Source organism: Martes martes (assembly GCF_963455335.1).
Source record: "Martes martes genome assembly, chromosome: 3".
Taxonomy (NCBI): Eukaryota; Metazoa; Chordata; class Mammalia; order Carnivora; family Mustelidae; genus Martes; species Martes martes.
Genome location: NC_137890.1, coordinates 192,170,991 through 192,188,211, shown reverse-complemented (window position 1 = coordinate 192,188,211; position 17,221 = coordinate 192,170,991). Strand labels below are relative to the sequence as shown.

Sequence of the window (17,221 nt, the reverse complement as noted above, 5' to 3'; positions counted from 1 at the left end):
GACTTCCTGGTGGTTGACGCTGACGGGGAACGCAGGGAACAGGGAGATCGCACTTTCTCCTTCCAGTGATAGTTCTGTGACAGTTTTTTGTGTTCCCTTTGTTGGTTTCTCTTTCCTCATAAGTGGGCTTTGAATGAAAGGTGTTCTACTGACATTTAGAGGTTGTGTTCGCTGAATGTGTCCCAGAGTCTACACTCTGTCGTCAAGAAAAGACAGAGCCTTGATTTTTTTTTAAGGATTTATGTGATTTAAAAAAAATTTATTTGTGAGAGAGAGAGCACAAGCAGGGGGAACAGCAGGCAGAGAGAGAGAGAGAAGCAGGCTCCCCACTGAGCAGAGAGCCCGATGCTGGGCTCAATCCCAGGACCCTGGGATCATGACCTGAGCCAAAAGCAGACTCTTAACCAACTGAGCCACCCAGGTGTCCCCAGAGCCTTAATTTTAAATCCACTGAGTGATGGGTGGGGCTGTCATCAACTTAAGAATATTAATGCAGCAAACGGAGACTTGTTTGAATAGATGGCCCCCTCCTCTCTGTCGAGATGTGGGCCGTAAGATGAGATAAATAGAAGATTCTCGGGCACCCGAGTGGCTCAGTCATTGAGCATCTGCCTTAGGCTCAGGATCAGGCCTGCGTTGGGCTCCCTGTTCAGCAGGGGGCCTGCTTCTCCCTCTCCCACTTATCCTGCTTGTGTTCCCTCTCTCGCTGACTCTCTCTGTCAAATAAATAAAATCTTAAAAAGAAGTTTAAAAAAATTGAAAAAAAAAGACAATTCTCTGGACCTGTGCTAGTTTATGATGGTGATTAGGCAGTTATGTGGGGCAGGGGACGGTCCCAGTCATCGGGCCCATCTGTCACCTGGGGAGCGATTGCAGACTCTGGTATTTTCTCCATCAGCAGGGCTCTGACAAATGCCCATTAGGGGAGAGCAGTTATATATGTACCTGCACATGTGTGTGTTTTCTTTTTTTAAAACCTTAGCACTAAGGTTAGGAACCAGAAGGTACTTTTAGGATTCAGGGTTCCCTACTCGAATGACTGTTTTATTTGGATTGCGGGGAAATCCTCCTCCAATGAGTGCTCAGTTCTGGAACCTCCTGAGAAATACGCCTTTGTTCCAAATATTGTCGATTTTTCTTCTCTACCACTGGGCCTACTCCTGGCATATAGGAAGCTCCGGGAGTGGTAACTGGGCGTGATTCTAGAACCTGTCACGAACCCGGTGGGATTCCGTGGCATGCTGGGCCTGGGCGAGAAAGACACAGGGAGCGGAGCAGAGGGCTGTTGCCACGTTTTTATCCGTTTGAATTACGGAGATGTATTGGTTTGTTCATCTGACAAAAATGTTGCGTGCCCCACCTCTGCCAGTCCCAGTGATTTTCTTGGTGCAGAAAATCTGTCCTGAAGACCATAGACTGCGGGACATTGACTCTGTACCTTCTTCCAGGAGGAGGTTTTGGTTTGCTCGGCGGAAGGGGTCTGTGGTGAGCGTGACCCTTACAAGCCCGTGGTGGGAGGGGCTTGAACTTGAGAGTCCGGAGAACAGAGACAGCCCCATGTTGGCTCTGACACCCTCTGCTGCCAGGCCGGTTCCCGGCAGGTGGATTGTGGGCACTCCAGAGCTAGGGGCTACCAGACTCTGGAAGGAAATTAAGGATAAACATGATAATTTGCTCTGGGAACACAGAAAAGTGCCTGTAAAGCTCTTTTGGAGAAGAGAGGTCATATCAGGTGGGTCTCTAGGCAGGATGGGAGCGGGATATTCTCAGCAGCCGGGCCTGGAGATGACTAATGGCTTCTGCCTCCTCGTTGAGGAGCTCGCAGGGATCTGGAGTGTTACTAGTGCAAGTATCATCACACTTTGCCTTTCTAAGGCAGAAGATTTTAGATGATCATTTGCCTGTGTCTTCAAATAGAACATATACAGACCAGCATTAGGGAGAGTTGCTGAATACTAAAACATAACCTAAATGAAGAATTTCAGCGGGCAAGTGTAAAGCAGAATCCTATCTCTCTTTGACTTTTTTCTTTGAGTATTTTAAATCCGTGGAGCTCTTTCTTGTAAATACATGAATGCGTACTTACATATGCATACTTGAGTCGTAATATTTCTTTGGATTTCTCCACTATTAGGTTTTTTTTTAAATTAAATAGTTGGTAAGTAAACACAGGCTTTGAAAACACCATAAATTAATTTTGTCAATTTCTTGCATGACCAGGAGAAAAGACTGTTAGGATTCATTACAGAAATTTATTCTGAGCATATATTATATGTCAGGCATGGAGATGGTGAGTCATAATTCCTGCTCTCAAGGGAGAGAAACTGTAATTTAAAAAAAAGTCCAAAAATTGAAACACCATATGCTAGGGATATAATAGACGTGTAAGTGGGATCTTAAAGGTATGTAGGCAGGGAGCTCCGAGGGAAGAGGGTGTTTCGCGGGGGCAGCGGAGCAGAGGGGAACCGGCAGGGAGATGAACCAGGGAAGAGAGCTAGACCCGCTCCTGGAACGAGCCTTGCTTGATTTTTAACGAGCAGCGCACCCGTGAGAACGCAAGCTCCCGGAGACTGGATTCTGTGTGAGGACCTGCCTTAGTTTTACTTCTTGGGGCAAGCAGGAACCAGTCAAGAGACACATGAGGGAAGGTTTTGAGTTCAAGGTTTTGTGTTGAAGATAGAAGCTGGTCTTGGTCTTATATTCTGTAACGAAAACATCCACCGGCCCTGTGCCTCGCTCTCAGGGACCCCGTGTTTGTATCCCGAGTGCCTTCGGCATAGTCGGTTCTCCTGTGGGGTCTCTCGCCCCTGCCCAGCTCATATGGGACGGTGATTGCTGACTTTTAGGACTTTATTCTTAGTTTCTCCAGGTTTGGTCTCTAAGGACCATGCCTTGTCAGGTGTGGACGTCTGGCAATAAACACTCCTGGCCGCTCGCAGATCCGAGTGTTTCTTTCTCTCAAATATGTCATCAGTGCATGTGACGTGTCACTGCAGCCACTTCCTTGTAGCCCCTTGTTGACCGCGTGAAATGGCTTAAAGCAGATGTTTGAGTGCTCTGTCTTTGAGGTCACCTTGGAGTTGTGCTTTTGGGGATGGGTTGGTACAGGAGATGGGTCAGAGCCCTTTGGGAGCCTCGGGGCCCCCTCTCTGGATCAGCGTTGACTCTTCTTGCTGTTGCATCGTTTCCTGCAGAAGTGCTGGGCCGCGCTCCGCCGGGTGGCGGACAGCCAGGGAAGCTTGTCCAGGAGGGAGTGGCGCAGGGAACCCAGCTGCGGGCTGAGTGGCGTTTGGTATTTTTGGTTTACCCGTTCTGATGTGGCCACTTTGAAGCCATTTTAAAAAGGCAAACATTTTCACATTAAAAGAAACAAACAACATGTAGAAAGCAGTAACTACTGTACAAAACAGCCCTCCTGGCATCTTGAGCCTTCCTTACCTTACCATGAAGTCCTTTCCCTTGGGTGGAGACCAGAACCCGGGTATGGGAGGGAGTGGGAGTGAGAACCATCTGGAAGACACACCCAGTAAGAAGTAGTCGTCCTTCGGTCTTCCCAGAGAGGGCTGTCAGTCATCCCAAGCCCAGAGCCTGCTCTTTGGATTATAGGGGGTGGGAGGGAGGGGGGCGGGGTGGGGGGTTTCTATCTCCATGGTCTGATTTGCAGTCCTCTGACTTGCTCCCTTCAATCACTGAGTTCCTTTTTTTTTTTTTTTTAAATTTAAAGATTTATTTATTTATTTTAGGGGGAGAGAGTGCACTGGGAGGGGCTGGGGCAGAGAATCTCAAGCAGATTCCCCGCTGAGCGCAGAGCCCAGAGCAGGCTCAGTCTCAGTCTCAGACCCCAAGATCATGACGTGACCCGGAACCAAGAGTTGGACATTAACCAGCTATGCCACCCAGTGCCCCAATCACTGAGTTTTTTTTTTAAAAATCAAGACAAGGATTTGGCTATGTAATAATGGGCTCATTTGTTTTCTTTAGGGAAATCGAGAGGAAGGGTTTCTGCATTTTATCTATGTCCTGAATTTACAAACTTCATTTGAATAGATTTTATTTTATTTTTTTTTAAGATTTTATTTATTTATTTGACAGACAGAGATCACAAGTAGACAGAGAGGCAGGCAGAGAGAGAGGGGGAAGAAGGCTCCCCACTGAGCAGAGAGCCCGATGCGGGGCTCGTTCCCTGGACCCTGGGATCATGACCTGAGTCGAAGGCAGAGGCTTAACCCACTGGGCCACCCAGGTGCCCCCATTTGAATAGATTTTCAACCCCATATTAAAACCCTGGGTGGGGGGAGTTGGGAGGGAGGGGAGCCTGTGGGCCACGAGGATCACTTCAGTTCCATCTAGTCTCCTAGGAAATCCTCAACCACGTGTCTAACACTTCTCTCTGATGTCTGAACACTGTAAGTGTGTGATACTTAAAATTGGAAGTACTCCATAGAACCCTAGTTTTGGAAGACAGGAATCCTATGACCTCGCTTTGAGCTTTCACAAATTTTTCTTTACAGAAGCAGGCTTTAATAAACTTTGTTACAGTAACACATGAAAGCAAGAACTCAAATCTGGCTAAAGTGAGGCCAAGGTTAGGGATGGAGAAGGAGTCATGGTAGAAAAATGACGTTTTATTTTGACGGTATTATATCAAGATGGCTCATGAAAAGTCTTGCCTGGTTATTGACCCCTTTAAGAGTTCCTGAAGCTCGGACCAGGATTGAGGAAGTTGTCTAAGACAGTAAAAAACTGACGATCGGGAGGAGACGAAGGGGTGGGTTTGAAAGCTATGTGGTACCTGGATGAAAGAGTCAAGCAAAATTTTGATTCAAAAAATTTTTTTCCTAGTTCCAGTCCCCCTCATGCCTCAGGGGAAGGTTTTGTTGTTTTGAAGTAAGCCACACAGACCACATGACTTGTCCTCACAGGACTGGATTATTATCTAGTTAGATAGTACGTGATTTCTCTACACTGGGTGCGTGGGGGTAGGGGCGATATCATTTGTATTCCTCTGCCGGACACACAGAGTGCTCTTACTGAATAAACGAGTCCTGGATTCTCTTAAAATTATTTCCAAAGTGTTTCTCTTATGGAATCATTATGTGCGTTTAGCTAATAATCAAAGTCGTCCTCTTTGTCGTCTTCTTCTTCCTTTTCCTCCTCCTTCTCTTCTTCTTTATCCCTAGTCACTTCCCTTTCTCCGTAGTGTTGCACTGTGTATACACAGTGGTGTGTCTGTGTGTGTGTGTATGTGCACGTGTCTACTTATTATCAGGCATCCTGTTAAAATTGAAATCCTGTTGATTTCATTGAATTCTGCATCCGCCCTGTGACATGGTGGCAGATCTCGCTTCCCAAAATGTGAATTGATTCGCGACCCTGATTCTGTAAGGTAACCGCGCAGACGTCGCCCCCGCTGGCCTTTCAGTCCCTTGTCAAGTGCCTGCTGCACGTCAGACCCCAAACACGGTGCTGTGTACGCCGCCTCCTCACTGCTCCGTGGACTGCAGGCACAGACCAGAGCTGGAAGAAGTTGGTACGAGCCTTCCACGACTGCCCACTGCCTCTGCTCTGTGCATGAACGAAAATAAATAAATAAACTGAAGCAGGGTGTCCTTAGGGTTCCCATTCCCATGCCTCCTGTGAGAAGCGCAGGCAGATTTCTCTGCCCTCCCTCGACTGAGGTCCCCAGCCCAGTGTCTTCTGCTGCGGGCGGGCCAGCGTCCGGTGTCTCTGGCTTCTGTTGAAGGAAGGCTGGGGCTCAGCTTCATGGAATCCCGCGTGCAGGGCAGGCACCGAGGGGCTAGCCAAGTCCGATGATACGGGTTTATATTTAAAGGTCATAAACCTGAAAGGTTCCGTTTACTGAACAGACTTACCTCTGCGGGATGTCGATGTGAGGTACCTTAGGTCAGAATATCTGTGCCGAGCTGGACAAAGACGCACGGAGCCACGTAGGAAGTGGCCCGTCTTCAGGCTTTTACTCAGGAAGGAACATCTATCTGGAAAATCAGCAACTTGTGAATTTGAAGTCATTCTGTTTACTTTAATGAGTAAAACGTGAAGTCCTAAGGGTAATTGGGAAGGTCTTTGGAATAACTTCCTTTGGGAGACATTTTTCCAGAATTTGGTTGCCTGTAAGAAAGTCATAAAAACGAACTATGAAATTAGTTGAAATAATCTATTTTTCCAAAAAGCGTGGAAACCGTTGTGTTGGGAATTTGTTTAAATTGCGTTTCTCTCGAGCAGAAGAGGCTATTTTTATAGATTTATGACTGTGTAATTATTTTTATGAGCACTGGGGGATTGTTAGTATTCTTTTCTTAAAAGGGATCCTAAAAATACTTAAAGGGCTTACTGAATTTGAATTAGAAGCCCATTGTCTCTTTGTTCTTTCCTCCAAATCAGGTGTGTTTTGTTAATTTCTGGACAGGGGAAATACCGTAATTTCCTCCTTGCCATCTGCGCGCCCCAGCCTCTGTCCTTGCATAAGCTGTGGAATTTTGCACCTTCCCATGACATACCTTTCTCAATAAAAGTCATTTTTTCCTTTTCCAAATGTCTGTAGGAGATTGCTGATGTGTTCATTACCTTCTCTTACCTCCATTTTGGGGGACTTCATGTTAAGCTTCTAGAGGACGGATTTTCCTAATCGTCACCCTCAGAACCCACACCGAGAGTACGTCTCTTTTCTCCCGGGTACCCGTGAGCTCCCTGGGAACCCTGGCCTGTGGCTGTTCTCCATCCTCCACACACTCTTTCATTTTACTTATCAGGGGACTGATTCGATCTCGAAGGGGAGAAGCCGTTCATTCTTCATTAATCTATGAGCTGAGGCCCTGCAGCAGCAAACACTCACGACTGGAGTCAGCCTCTTTGCTTCTGGACGCTCGCAAACCCCAAGCAGGATGCCGCGCCGCTGGAGGGCTTTCCCCCTGTGGCATCGCATGCTCTGGGCACCATTTTCAGAAGGAAGTCCTGAGCAGCGTGAGAGATTAGTGCTAAATTCCAAAGAGCGGCTTCTAGGCCCTGAAAGCAGATGTTTCCTCCTCGCTGCTTTTATATCTTGAGTCTGGTCCTTTCCCTTCCTGGCCTTATTTAGTCTCTCTAAACCTCTTGTTTCTTCCTAATGCATGTCTTCAGGACCTGGCTTTGGCAACCCACCTTTGAAAAACTATCATCCCTTGGCCCAGTCCCCGTTGATAGCACTCTCTAGAAGAAGTGACTCTCGGCTGGCTGGCCCGGGATGGGGTGCATGTGGGATCTCCATTGTGATTTTGATAATGGTTTGGTGCATAGGGTCAGAAGAATTTGGGTACACCCCAAAGCTTCTTCATCACAAGAGGATTATAAATAAGATTTCTAACATCTTGAAAGATGACCTCTTCAGTGCTCTTTGCTGTTTGTTTTAGATTATATTTCATAATTAGCATGTGAACATTTGAAATAAAGAGCTTTGTTTGTAAGTTCTAAGAAGAGTTTCTTGTCCACAGGGATTTCTGCTGTTCCTTGAAACATTATAACACAAGCAAATGATTTTATATATACAAAACATTTAAATACTGTGATTTTTGTCACCTTGATGGTTACATTTGATTGTTAAAGATTAAAAAATATTTTTGAGTAACACATTAAGAAATATTGAGAGGCCGGGTGTACATTGAAGTTGATGCAGGCAGTCTATGGAATTTCACAAAAATACTGTGTGAGAGTCTGTTTTTCAAAAACCAATGTAATTCTAAAGGAAGAAGAAACTTTTTGTGCCTATTTGTCATACCCTATTTTAAAGCCTGACTTTTGAGCTTTATTTGATGCTTTACTTTTGTCATTTCAGAACAGATGTCATCTTAAAATGATTCATCCCTGATGAGATTATTTCTGTTTTGTAGCTAATAGAAACAAGCCCTTTTCAATTATGTAGCGAAAAGAAAGCAGTGTGGCTACTTATGTTTAGGATTTACAAATGTCTATGAATTTGGAAAATTAAGCATTGATATAATATTCAAAAATGATTGTAGCTCATTTTTTAAGATAATTAAGTCTCATCTGCTCTATGCTATATGCTCTGTCACCACATAGCATCCCTCTTACATGGCAACTAGAGACCTCTTCAGATCTAAATGTATTTTTAAAAAGTACAGTGTCATTTTTTTAACCAGTCATTTTGGCCTAGTATATCTTTTTTCATGTTATTTTCATTCATCCTATCTATATCTTCATATTTTACATGTGACTCCTATGGGCAGCCTATAGTTGGATTTTGCTCTTATATCCATTCTAACATCCTCTGCCTTTTAATTGGAGTATTTTGTCCATTCATATTTAATGTAGTTATCAGTATGGTTGAATTTAGGTCTACCTTTTAATAATTTATTTTCTATTTGTCCCCTCTGTGTTTATTCTTCTTTTCTGGCCTTTTTTTTTTTTTTTTTTTTTTTGGCATTCCTTTTTTTTTTTTTTTTTTGGCATTCCATTTTTAGTTATTTTGTAGCTCTTGTCTTATTCCAGGTATTATAATATAATTTTCAGGACCTTTATTGAATTAATTTTGTCCCACTTAATTGTAAAATAAAGGAATCTTGAAGAAATGTAGGTCCATTTACCATCCCTCTCCCCTCAATCCTATTCTTTATGTTTGTTTTCGTAGTCTTCCCTTTTTGCTTTGTAGTGACCATCTTGCCCATTGATGTTTATTTTGAGGAGAAACTTATTTTTGTTCTCCATCTTCTGTTGTTCTGAGGCTTGGATTGTGAGAAATGCTTACCAATAATGTGGCTATGAGGGGTAACTGTATTGTGAAAAATGTATTAATTTACCATGTTTATGCCAGCATAGGAGAAGAATGCAGTATAGCTTTCCAGGATAAAAAGGTATAGTTTCTGACTTTCTCTGACTTACTTTCCCTGAAGTTTTCCCTTCAGATGTGATACGGTGAATGTCTGGTGGTAGAACATAATACTAATTTAACAAGGTAATATTTTTCAAGTGGGTGAACATTTTCTGACTTAGAAATATGAGGCAACGATTGATGTATAGATACCTGCAATAGTGTTTTACAAGGAAGACCAACATTGTGCCTCTCCTTAAAAATAAGCAGACAAATAAACAACCCTCATGGTTTCCACGCAAAACACACCATACAGAATTATCCCTTCTTTCCCTTCTCTTTTCTGTCCTTCTTGTGGACTCTCTCAGCCCTCGATCAGGTTCAAATGAGCTTAGAAACTGGTGGAACACTTGGAGATTAGGAATTTTTGAAAAACACTTTGTTGTGTGTGTTACCTGATTTTAGAAAAACCTAGTTTTTAGGGCTGAGCCAGAGCTAGAAAGAAAAAAAAAAAATAGTGGAGGTTTGTAGATCTGAATTGTAGATGAGAATTTTGAGGCTGACTATCCTCAGAGGATTAAAGTCAGAAGCAGAATTTCCCTAGTGTGATTCGAAAATATTCTAGATTTCAGGACTGAATGAAAGGCAATACCATTTTAAGAGTTTTTGAAGAAAACGTCATGAAATAAATTGTTAGAAACAGTTACCTAAATTCAGGAAAGTGTCCCGAGACAAATTTTGTTCTGTTAAACTTTTGGCTCGTGGAGATGACAGACTAACAAAGTGGGTTAGCCTGCTCGAGGGGAACTTCTCAAGCAACTCATTATGGGAGATCCAGAGGGAGTGAAAACTTGAGGTCTGCTGGGAAACGCATACATTGTAGGTAGTGGCGACGTATTTGCTGTCGTCTTTCCTGCTTTGCATTGTAGATGAAATAAACTTAGAAAGGAGACTGCAGGACGTGGAGAACACGGAGTTTGGGGCAAAGAAGCCCTGCCATCACCTTTGATGACCGTGAAAGCAGAGCCGCTGGGGAGATGAACATTCTGAACAGAAAGACGATGGGGGAGGAACGGGAGTACTGGTTAGATAATTTTGAACATGCAGCCCTACATTCCACACTGATGGGAAATAACACAAGCCCCAAACCAAACTCCTAAAACTGAAAAGCGATAGATAACGGCCATTTGGGATTGTGCAGCGAGCATCCCTCGTGCTGGGTAAAGTTCACTCCACGAGCAGAACAGCCATGCAGCTGATCTGGAAACGAAGCAGGGGCAAGACTGGCTTTCACGTGTCAGGCCGTCTCTATTCTTAGAGCTCAACTAGAGGACAGAAGAAGTGGACGAAACCGCGCCCTTGATGTGGCGGGGCCCAGAACCCGTGCTCGCCCCGCCGCTCTCGTCATCGCATTAGAATAAACCGTGCATTTCTGCGTGCGGTGAATAACAGTGCTGACACGCTCACAAAATAATGCGAAGCATATGGATCGCAAGTGTTTTTAAGCAAAAACTTCTCTAAAGATTTATTTAGGTTCCTTAATTACAGAGTGGTTTGGGGGACGACGGGCATGTGGCTTCAGTCTGTAGTTGTAAGTGTCGGCCTCGGTGCTGGGTGCGTGCCGGTGTTGCCAGAGAGAAGAAGGAGACCGGGAGCAGGGTTTGTGTCCTTCGTGGCTGCCCCTCGGTCACTGTTTTAAGTAAGTTCAAGTCCCAATCTGAGTTTATACGAGGTCAGCGGATGATCACGGGGGTGCTGTGCTGGGTTGGGTGTGTCGGTACTGTCCGACCCAGTTTTTCCCGTGCTCACGTACCTCAGCTGGTATATTTCGGGCACTTTGAACTCAGTGGCTGTCCAGAGCCTTGAAAGAATAACTATCCCTTTTAGCTTTTATCTTATGTGAAAATATACTGCATTAGATGAATCAAGCCCAGTTTGGGGGGATGGCAGTTAAGTAAAACCAAGTGTTTAACTTTAGTGTTTTGATATGAAATAAACCCATGGCAAGGTCCCTTGGTGATCTTCTAAAGCCGCACGTGCGTGCTTGTGCGTGCAGTATACACATACACATGCGCACACACAATCTTCTGTCATTACTTATGCAAGAAGTAATTCCGCATCATTTGGGATCTGTGAATGGTGTGGCATATAAGTAACTTGCAGTCTTAGGAGTGTAGGGAAGGTATATATTCACCCCTGCGGTCCGTAAATATGCATTGGGAAAGGTTCACTTGTATTTGCTGTGATGTGGTGTTTTCCTGCATTTCTTGCCAGTGAGGGTGAGGGTAGTGGCATCTCTGTCCTGTGGTGTGGAGGTGAGAGGAGCAGAGCGGGGAGAGAGGCTGGTAAGAAATCGAAACACCGCTTTTCTTTCCCGCAGGAAGGTCATGAGAAGAAACGAATTTCCTGATTACCGTTCTATGGGGCTCACTCCAGTAGTGACTTTGTCAAAGCTTGGACAGAATTCACTCTTCATTCTTTCATATTTTGGTATTGATGGGGTCTTGTGTTTATAATGATGCAGGACGGCACAGAGATTAACTAGACAGAAAGACTCTGCCCTAGAGGAGCTTATGTTCGGGGAAGGGATAAGAAGATGTGGGCATAACTGATTGTAACACAGAAAGATTTCACACATTTATTTAGGGCTTTACAACACGTACAGAGCTCTTATACAGCTGGCTGAGCTCAAGGATGTGGCTCCATTCTCCCAGTCCGTACGGGAAGAAACTGCCGTTCGGCCAGGGGTGAGCGACTGGCTCAAGGTCAGGTCGGTGGTGAGCTGTGGGTCTGCGGTGTAGAGAGTGTGTGTTCCAGGGTGTGTTCCGCTCCCACAGTCCCTGTGTTTTTCACTTTCCCTGGTACGCAGCTGTGCACACCGGGGCGTCCTGGTTTTCACCAGGGGGCATCAGAGAACAGGAGAGAAGGATGCTGAGTGGTCTTGGGGGGTGGGTGAGCAAGGTGCTGGTTCACAGGGAATGACTGAGAAGGATTTGAGGGACGAGTAAGACCTTGATGGGCAGAAGGAGATCACTGTGCGCTGGTCACAGAAAGAAGTTCCTTGTGCTAGATATTTCCATTCTGTTTTCTTCTTCAGGCATTGATTGAGCAACTGGGTGTGGGGTTCACTTACTAGGGGCAAGGCACTGGTTCTAGAGTAAGGCTCATGGCGGCTCTTTGAGGGCCCCACAGTAGTCCAGCCGGAAGATAAGATCACAGTCCTAAGAGGATGTGACAAGAGGGCAAGAAAGTGTACGCGGTATTTCTGGGTGCAAGTTAGGACTTCCCTGGGAAAGGGCTCACAGACATGTCATGTCATGTCTCAGTCTAACCTTTGTTTCATAGACTGTTGGAAGGATCAGATCTGATTGTGAGTACGTGAGCATCTCATCCTGGCACAGCAGCGGTGCTCTGTAAATTGTCAGCATTAATGGCGCGACACACTTTCTCAAGAAGAGCCGAAGTCATTGAGTGGAAGGCTGTCTGTGGTCTGGTTAGCCAAGTTTGAACTCTCCCTAGAGCCCCGCCCTGCACTGGCCCCGTGGTCTCCAGCCTGGTCTCCTGTGTACTCCCTGGCCCTGTCCCATATGCAGTGGCCGGTTATCCCGGTGGCCAGGAGCAGGGCTCCAGGCCGGCTCTGCCGTGTCCCATTGGCAGTGTGACCTTGGCACATCCCATCTTCCCTGCCACAGTTTCATTGTCTGGAAATGGGATTAATAATAATTTATTCTTGGTAGTTTTGTTACGAGGTTTAAAATGATTGACTAGGAAGGGCTTGGAGACAGTGCTGGTAAATGTTGCTATTTTTATCTAATTCTTACCTGATCCTGCCACTCTCCTGCGTACAGTCCTGGAGTGTGGCTCCCTTACCGTCTCTGTTCTGATTCGGAGTCTGCCCATCTCCTGCTCTAGCTTATTGCTCGTCTGTCCCTTCTTACGCTTTGCCTTCCAGCAGCGAGCAACGGCTCGTGGCTACCCCTCCACCCTGCACTCGAGGTGATTTTGTCTTTTGCTTTGTTGCCTGGAAGCCCTTGATCTTGCTACTCGGTTCTTTAGGACTTGTTTTCCTGCCCCTAAAGCTTGTGTCCTTCCATTCCCGTCCCCCGAGGCCTCTGTCTTGTTCTGCAGTGTTTGCACGGATCTCTCTCTTGCTTTTAACTTGTTGGGTTGCTCTTTTCTATTTCTGTCTCCCTCCCCTGCTTTTGACTGAGAATTCCTGAGCCAGGGCCGAGTCCGACTTACCTTCCCATTCCCAGCATGTTCTTTCTACAACGTAGACTCTCCGTAAGTACTTGTTGACAAATGAATTAGAAGAGGAGCTTTACCTGTTTTAAACACAGTACCATATTGTCAGAATTATTTTCCGGTTAGCCCGGGGGCACGTTTTACCTTGTTTGTAAACTTCAAGGCAGGGAAGATCAACCTGCAGACTGACTGGGTCCTGATAGGGGTCCTTTGTCCTCACAGGGCCCAGTGAGGACCTTGAGGGGCTGGACAAGGCCCATGGCGGCCGCGTGATCCCGCCGGCCTCGGGTGGGTGGTTCAGCTTCACTTGTGTGTCTGGGAAGGCAGTGGTTCTGTCTTTAGCTGAATGATGCTAACACCAGCAATTTGGTATTTGATAGCGTTTTTCTAATGTTTGAAAAAAAATTTTTCTCATTGTTTTGAAACTAGTGTATTGTTCTGAAAACCTCTACATCCCAGTTTTGGACGTGGGCTGTGACATTTTCTCCTTGGTTCTCTGACTTTCCCCGATTCTAATACGATGAACCTTAAGGGTCACATTGGGTTTAATAAAGCAAATCTTGAGAGTCTGGTAAATTGGAACTGTTTTGTTTCCTAGAGAATGCGGAGGAAAAGGTAACGTGGGCCACAGGGTTGGGTGGGTTTATTTATTTCCTTTAAGACTTGGAAGGAAATAAAATCTGATGTCTCAGCTTCCTATCTAAAGCATTTCCCCATCCTTTAAAGAGCCTGTGGCTACATCTGATAAACACATGATAATGAGCTGAATTTTAAGGACTTTTCTCCCATTATCCCCTGCAGCTTTGCCCTGTCCGATGAAGCATACAGATCCCTAAGAGATCAAGATAAGGACCAGTGTATTCTCATTACCGGGGAGAGCGGAGCAGGAAAAACAGGTAAGGCCAGCCCCGGACAACCTTCCTTCTCCCCTGTGGAAGGCACACTCTTCACTGATGCTGACGGAGAGAGGGCGGGTGGGACCTCACTACCACGCGGCTGCACAGGCCGCTGCGAGGGCTCCTTCGCAGGAGGCTGCTGATAAGGATCATGGAATGTTCTCTGGGAAGGACTTAACATCTCTCACATGAAAAAACGGGATTTCAGCCAATACGGGAGTCTGTTTCTGGATTCCGGATCTACTTCAAGGTCTTTTACTTTTCCTCCAAGGCCCCAGACCTGTGAGGTCTTACCACTTCCTTGATGAATGACAAATTGTTTGGGCTTTGAGAGGCCACAGGCACATCTTACCTCAGCTAAAGAGTGAGGAGGAAAAAATGCTTAGTTTCCCTCTAGTCTTTGAAGCCCAAGGAATTGAGATTTTTCTGTATATTTTTAGGTGGGCTAGCAACCTCCCCGTAAAACAGACCCTTGAATGGAGAGATTGTTTTTTTTTCTCTTGTGCTTTTAATAAAAATAATTCGTATGATTGATGATGCTTTTGAGTGAAAATATGATTTTACACGTGATGCCCAGCTAACTGGGAAAAAATTGAGAAGAACTGTGCTCTCTGAGTCCACGCTTGGGCAGGTTAAATTCTTAACGGAGTTTCCTTGATGGAACCGATAAGTCCCTGAGGGAGGAGGAGGGGGAGGGAGGTGGTATTTCCACAGCCATTTTATCTATAAAATGTTCTTGTTTTATACACAAGACTGATGATTCTACTAGTTTGCCAAAAAGAAATTTAAACTTTCCTGCTTTGCTTGGCTATTAAGTGATCAGATTAGCATACCTCAGGCCTGTGATTATTAAGAGAAGAAAATTGCCCAGGGATATTTCAGTCAACTGACTGAAATGAGTTTTTTGTTCATAAGCCCCTCTTAAAATTTGTGCCTTTAAAGTCTTACTGACTGGCGTGTAAGAATGGAAAGTGGAGGGGTGCCCGGGTGGCTCAGTCAGTTGAGCGTCTGCCTTTGGCTCCGGTCGTGATCCCGGAGTCCTGGAGTGGAGCCCAGCGTGGGGCTCCCAGCCCAGCGGGCAGTCTGCTTTTCCCTCTCCCTCTGCCCCACCCCATTTGTGCTCCCTTGCTCTCTCTCAGATGAATAAATAAAATCCTTAAAAAAAAAAAAAAGAATAGAAAGTATACTCTCCTAGCATTGAAAGGGATTATAGTTGTATCCCATGGAACCGTCAGACTCCCTTCTTTCGTAGTGATGGTGGGCTCACCGATTTGGGAAGCCGACTGCTACATTTGCCATACAGGTTCAGCTAACACAAATTCTTTCTTACCTAGAGTTGAATTTTGCCTCTACCTAGTGGTCTTAACCTCTGCAGTCCGGAGCCCTATCCAGTTAGTGTACTTTGTGTTCAGTGGGGCAGTCACTCAGTTGTTTGAAGTCATCCACTGAGTACCTTTCTAGGGTTAAACATCCCTTGTCTTCAAAAATTTCCTGTGTAATGCATAGTCATTTATTCATTCATCCAGGAAATAATTTTTTTCTAAGATTTATTTATTTGTTTTAGAGGTATAGGAAGGGGCAGAAGGAGGGAATCCTCAAGCAGACTTCCTGACAAGGGGCCCAGTCCCACAACTCCGAGACCATGATCTGAGCCAAAACCAAGTCAGCCACTGTATGGACTGAGCCACCTGTGAGCCCCCAGGAAATAATTTTTGAGTACCTATAGGAATACTAACAAGGTGAAAGGTACTGTGCTAAGTACTAGTGATATACTGGTGAGCCAGATACCACCCTTGTCCTTATAGAATTTGTAGACTAGTGGAGAAGATGGACAGTAGCTCTGTGTTTTATATATATGTGCATGGAATGTGTACTACACAGACACTATATTGTATGTCTGCATGTACACATGTAGTTTATATACAGAGTGTTCAGTGTAGTGAAGGAGAAATACAGGGTGCTTTTAAGAGCGTGTACTAGGAGGATAGGATCTCATTCTCAAACCCTCACTATCATGGTCCTGTTATTCTGGAATGATCCCATTTTGTCTATGTGCCTCACAAAATTACATCTCAAGAAGAAAGACGGATGCAATAAATACTCCGAGTTTGGTCTGGGTTGTGTTGGAACTATCCCCCTCTTCATATGGATACCAGGCTTCTGTGAATGTAGCACGTCTATGGAATCCTACCGGTCTTTTCACCAAGCAAGGATTGTAGGTTTTGTGTATGTCTACTTCTGTGGGGTCAGATACGCTCAATCTAGTATTGTCCGACAAAGTTATTGTAAGCTTTAGAATGTTTTCCTTATTTTTATAAATTTTCACCGCTGTTAGAGCCTCTTGTGAAACTGACAAATTCTGATTCTCTTCCCTCCCACAGAACCACTGCCATGTTGCTGGGTAAAAACGGTCGCTCCCAACATAAGTACACGTTGCGCTGGGCATTGCGCTTTAGCAAATTGCATGCATAAGTACTCTTCTTACCCCCGTTTTTATCGTGGGGAAATTGAGTCCCAGAAAGGTTGTCCGAACTTCCCAGTGAGCAAGTGGCAGAGCTGGGATTTTGAACATAGGTAATATATCTAATATAGGTAATATATCTAATATAGGTAATATATCTAAGTTCTAGAGTCGCCACTTGTCTTCATCAGTTCAGCCCGATTTAACAAAAACCATAGACTGGGAGCTTAAACAACAGGTGTTTATTTCTCATAGTCCTGGAGGCTGGGAAGTCCAAGATCAAGCTGCCTGCCGACTCGGTGCCGGTGAAAACCTCCTATCTGTGTCCTCATATGGGACAGGCAGAGACAGAGACACACACAGAGAGAAAATGAGAGAGTGAGATAAGGACATTAATCCCATCATTGGAAATTTCTGAGTTTTTGAGGAGCCTCTGCACTGTTCTGCATGGTGGTTGTACTAACTGACATTCCCCCCGGAAGTACACGGGGCTTTCCTTTTCACCACATTTCTTCCCGCACTTGTTATCTCTTGCTTTCCTTGGTAATAACCATCCTCACCAGTGCGAGGTGGTGGCTCATTGTTACTTTGAATTGCGTTACCCTGACGATTGGTGACGTGGACCACAACCTCAGGTTCCCGTTCGCCGTTTGAATGTCTTCTTTGGAAAAACGCCTATTCGAGTCCTTTGCCTATTTTTACATCCGATTACTATTATTCCTTATTGCTGTTGAGTTGTATGAGTTACTTATACATTTTAGATATTAACTGTTTATCACATACGTGACTTGTCAAGTA

The 17,221-nt window shown here is 45.0% G+C and overlaps 1 protein-coding gene across 6 annotated transcripts in view; it reads left to right on the top strand.

The window, feature by feature from the left end:
• Nucleotides 1-17,221, top strand: part of MYO1B (myosin IB) — a 179,351-nt gene that overhangs the window by 72,376 nt on the left and 89,754 nt on the right. For all 6 annotated transcript variants that reach the window (XM_080798484.1, XM_080798483.1, XM_080798486.1 and 3 more), the window contains one exon: nt 13,868-13,962. In XM_080798484.1, coding sequence (XP_080654610.1) covers nt 13,868-13,962 — 95 coding nt within the window. The remainder of the gene's footprint in view (nt 1-13,867; nt 13,963-17,221) is intronic.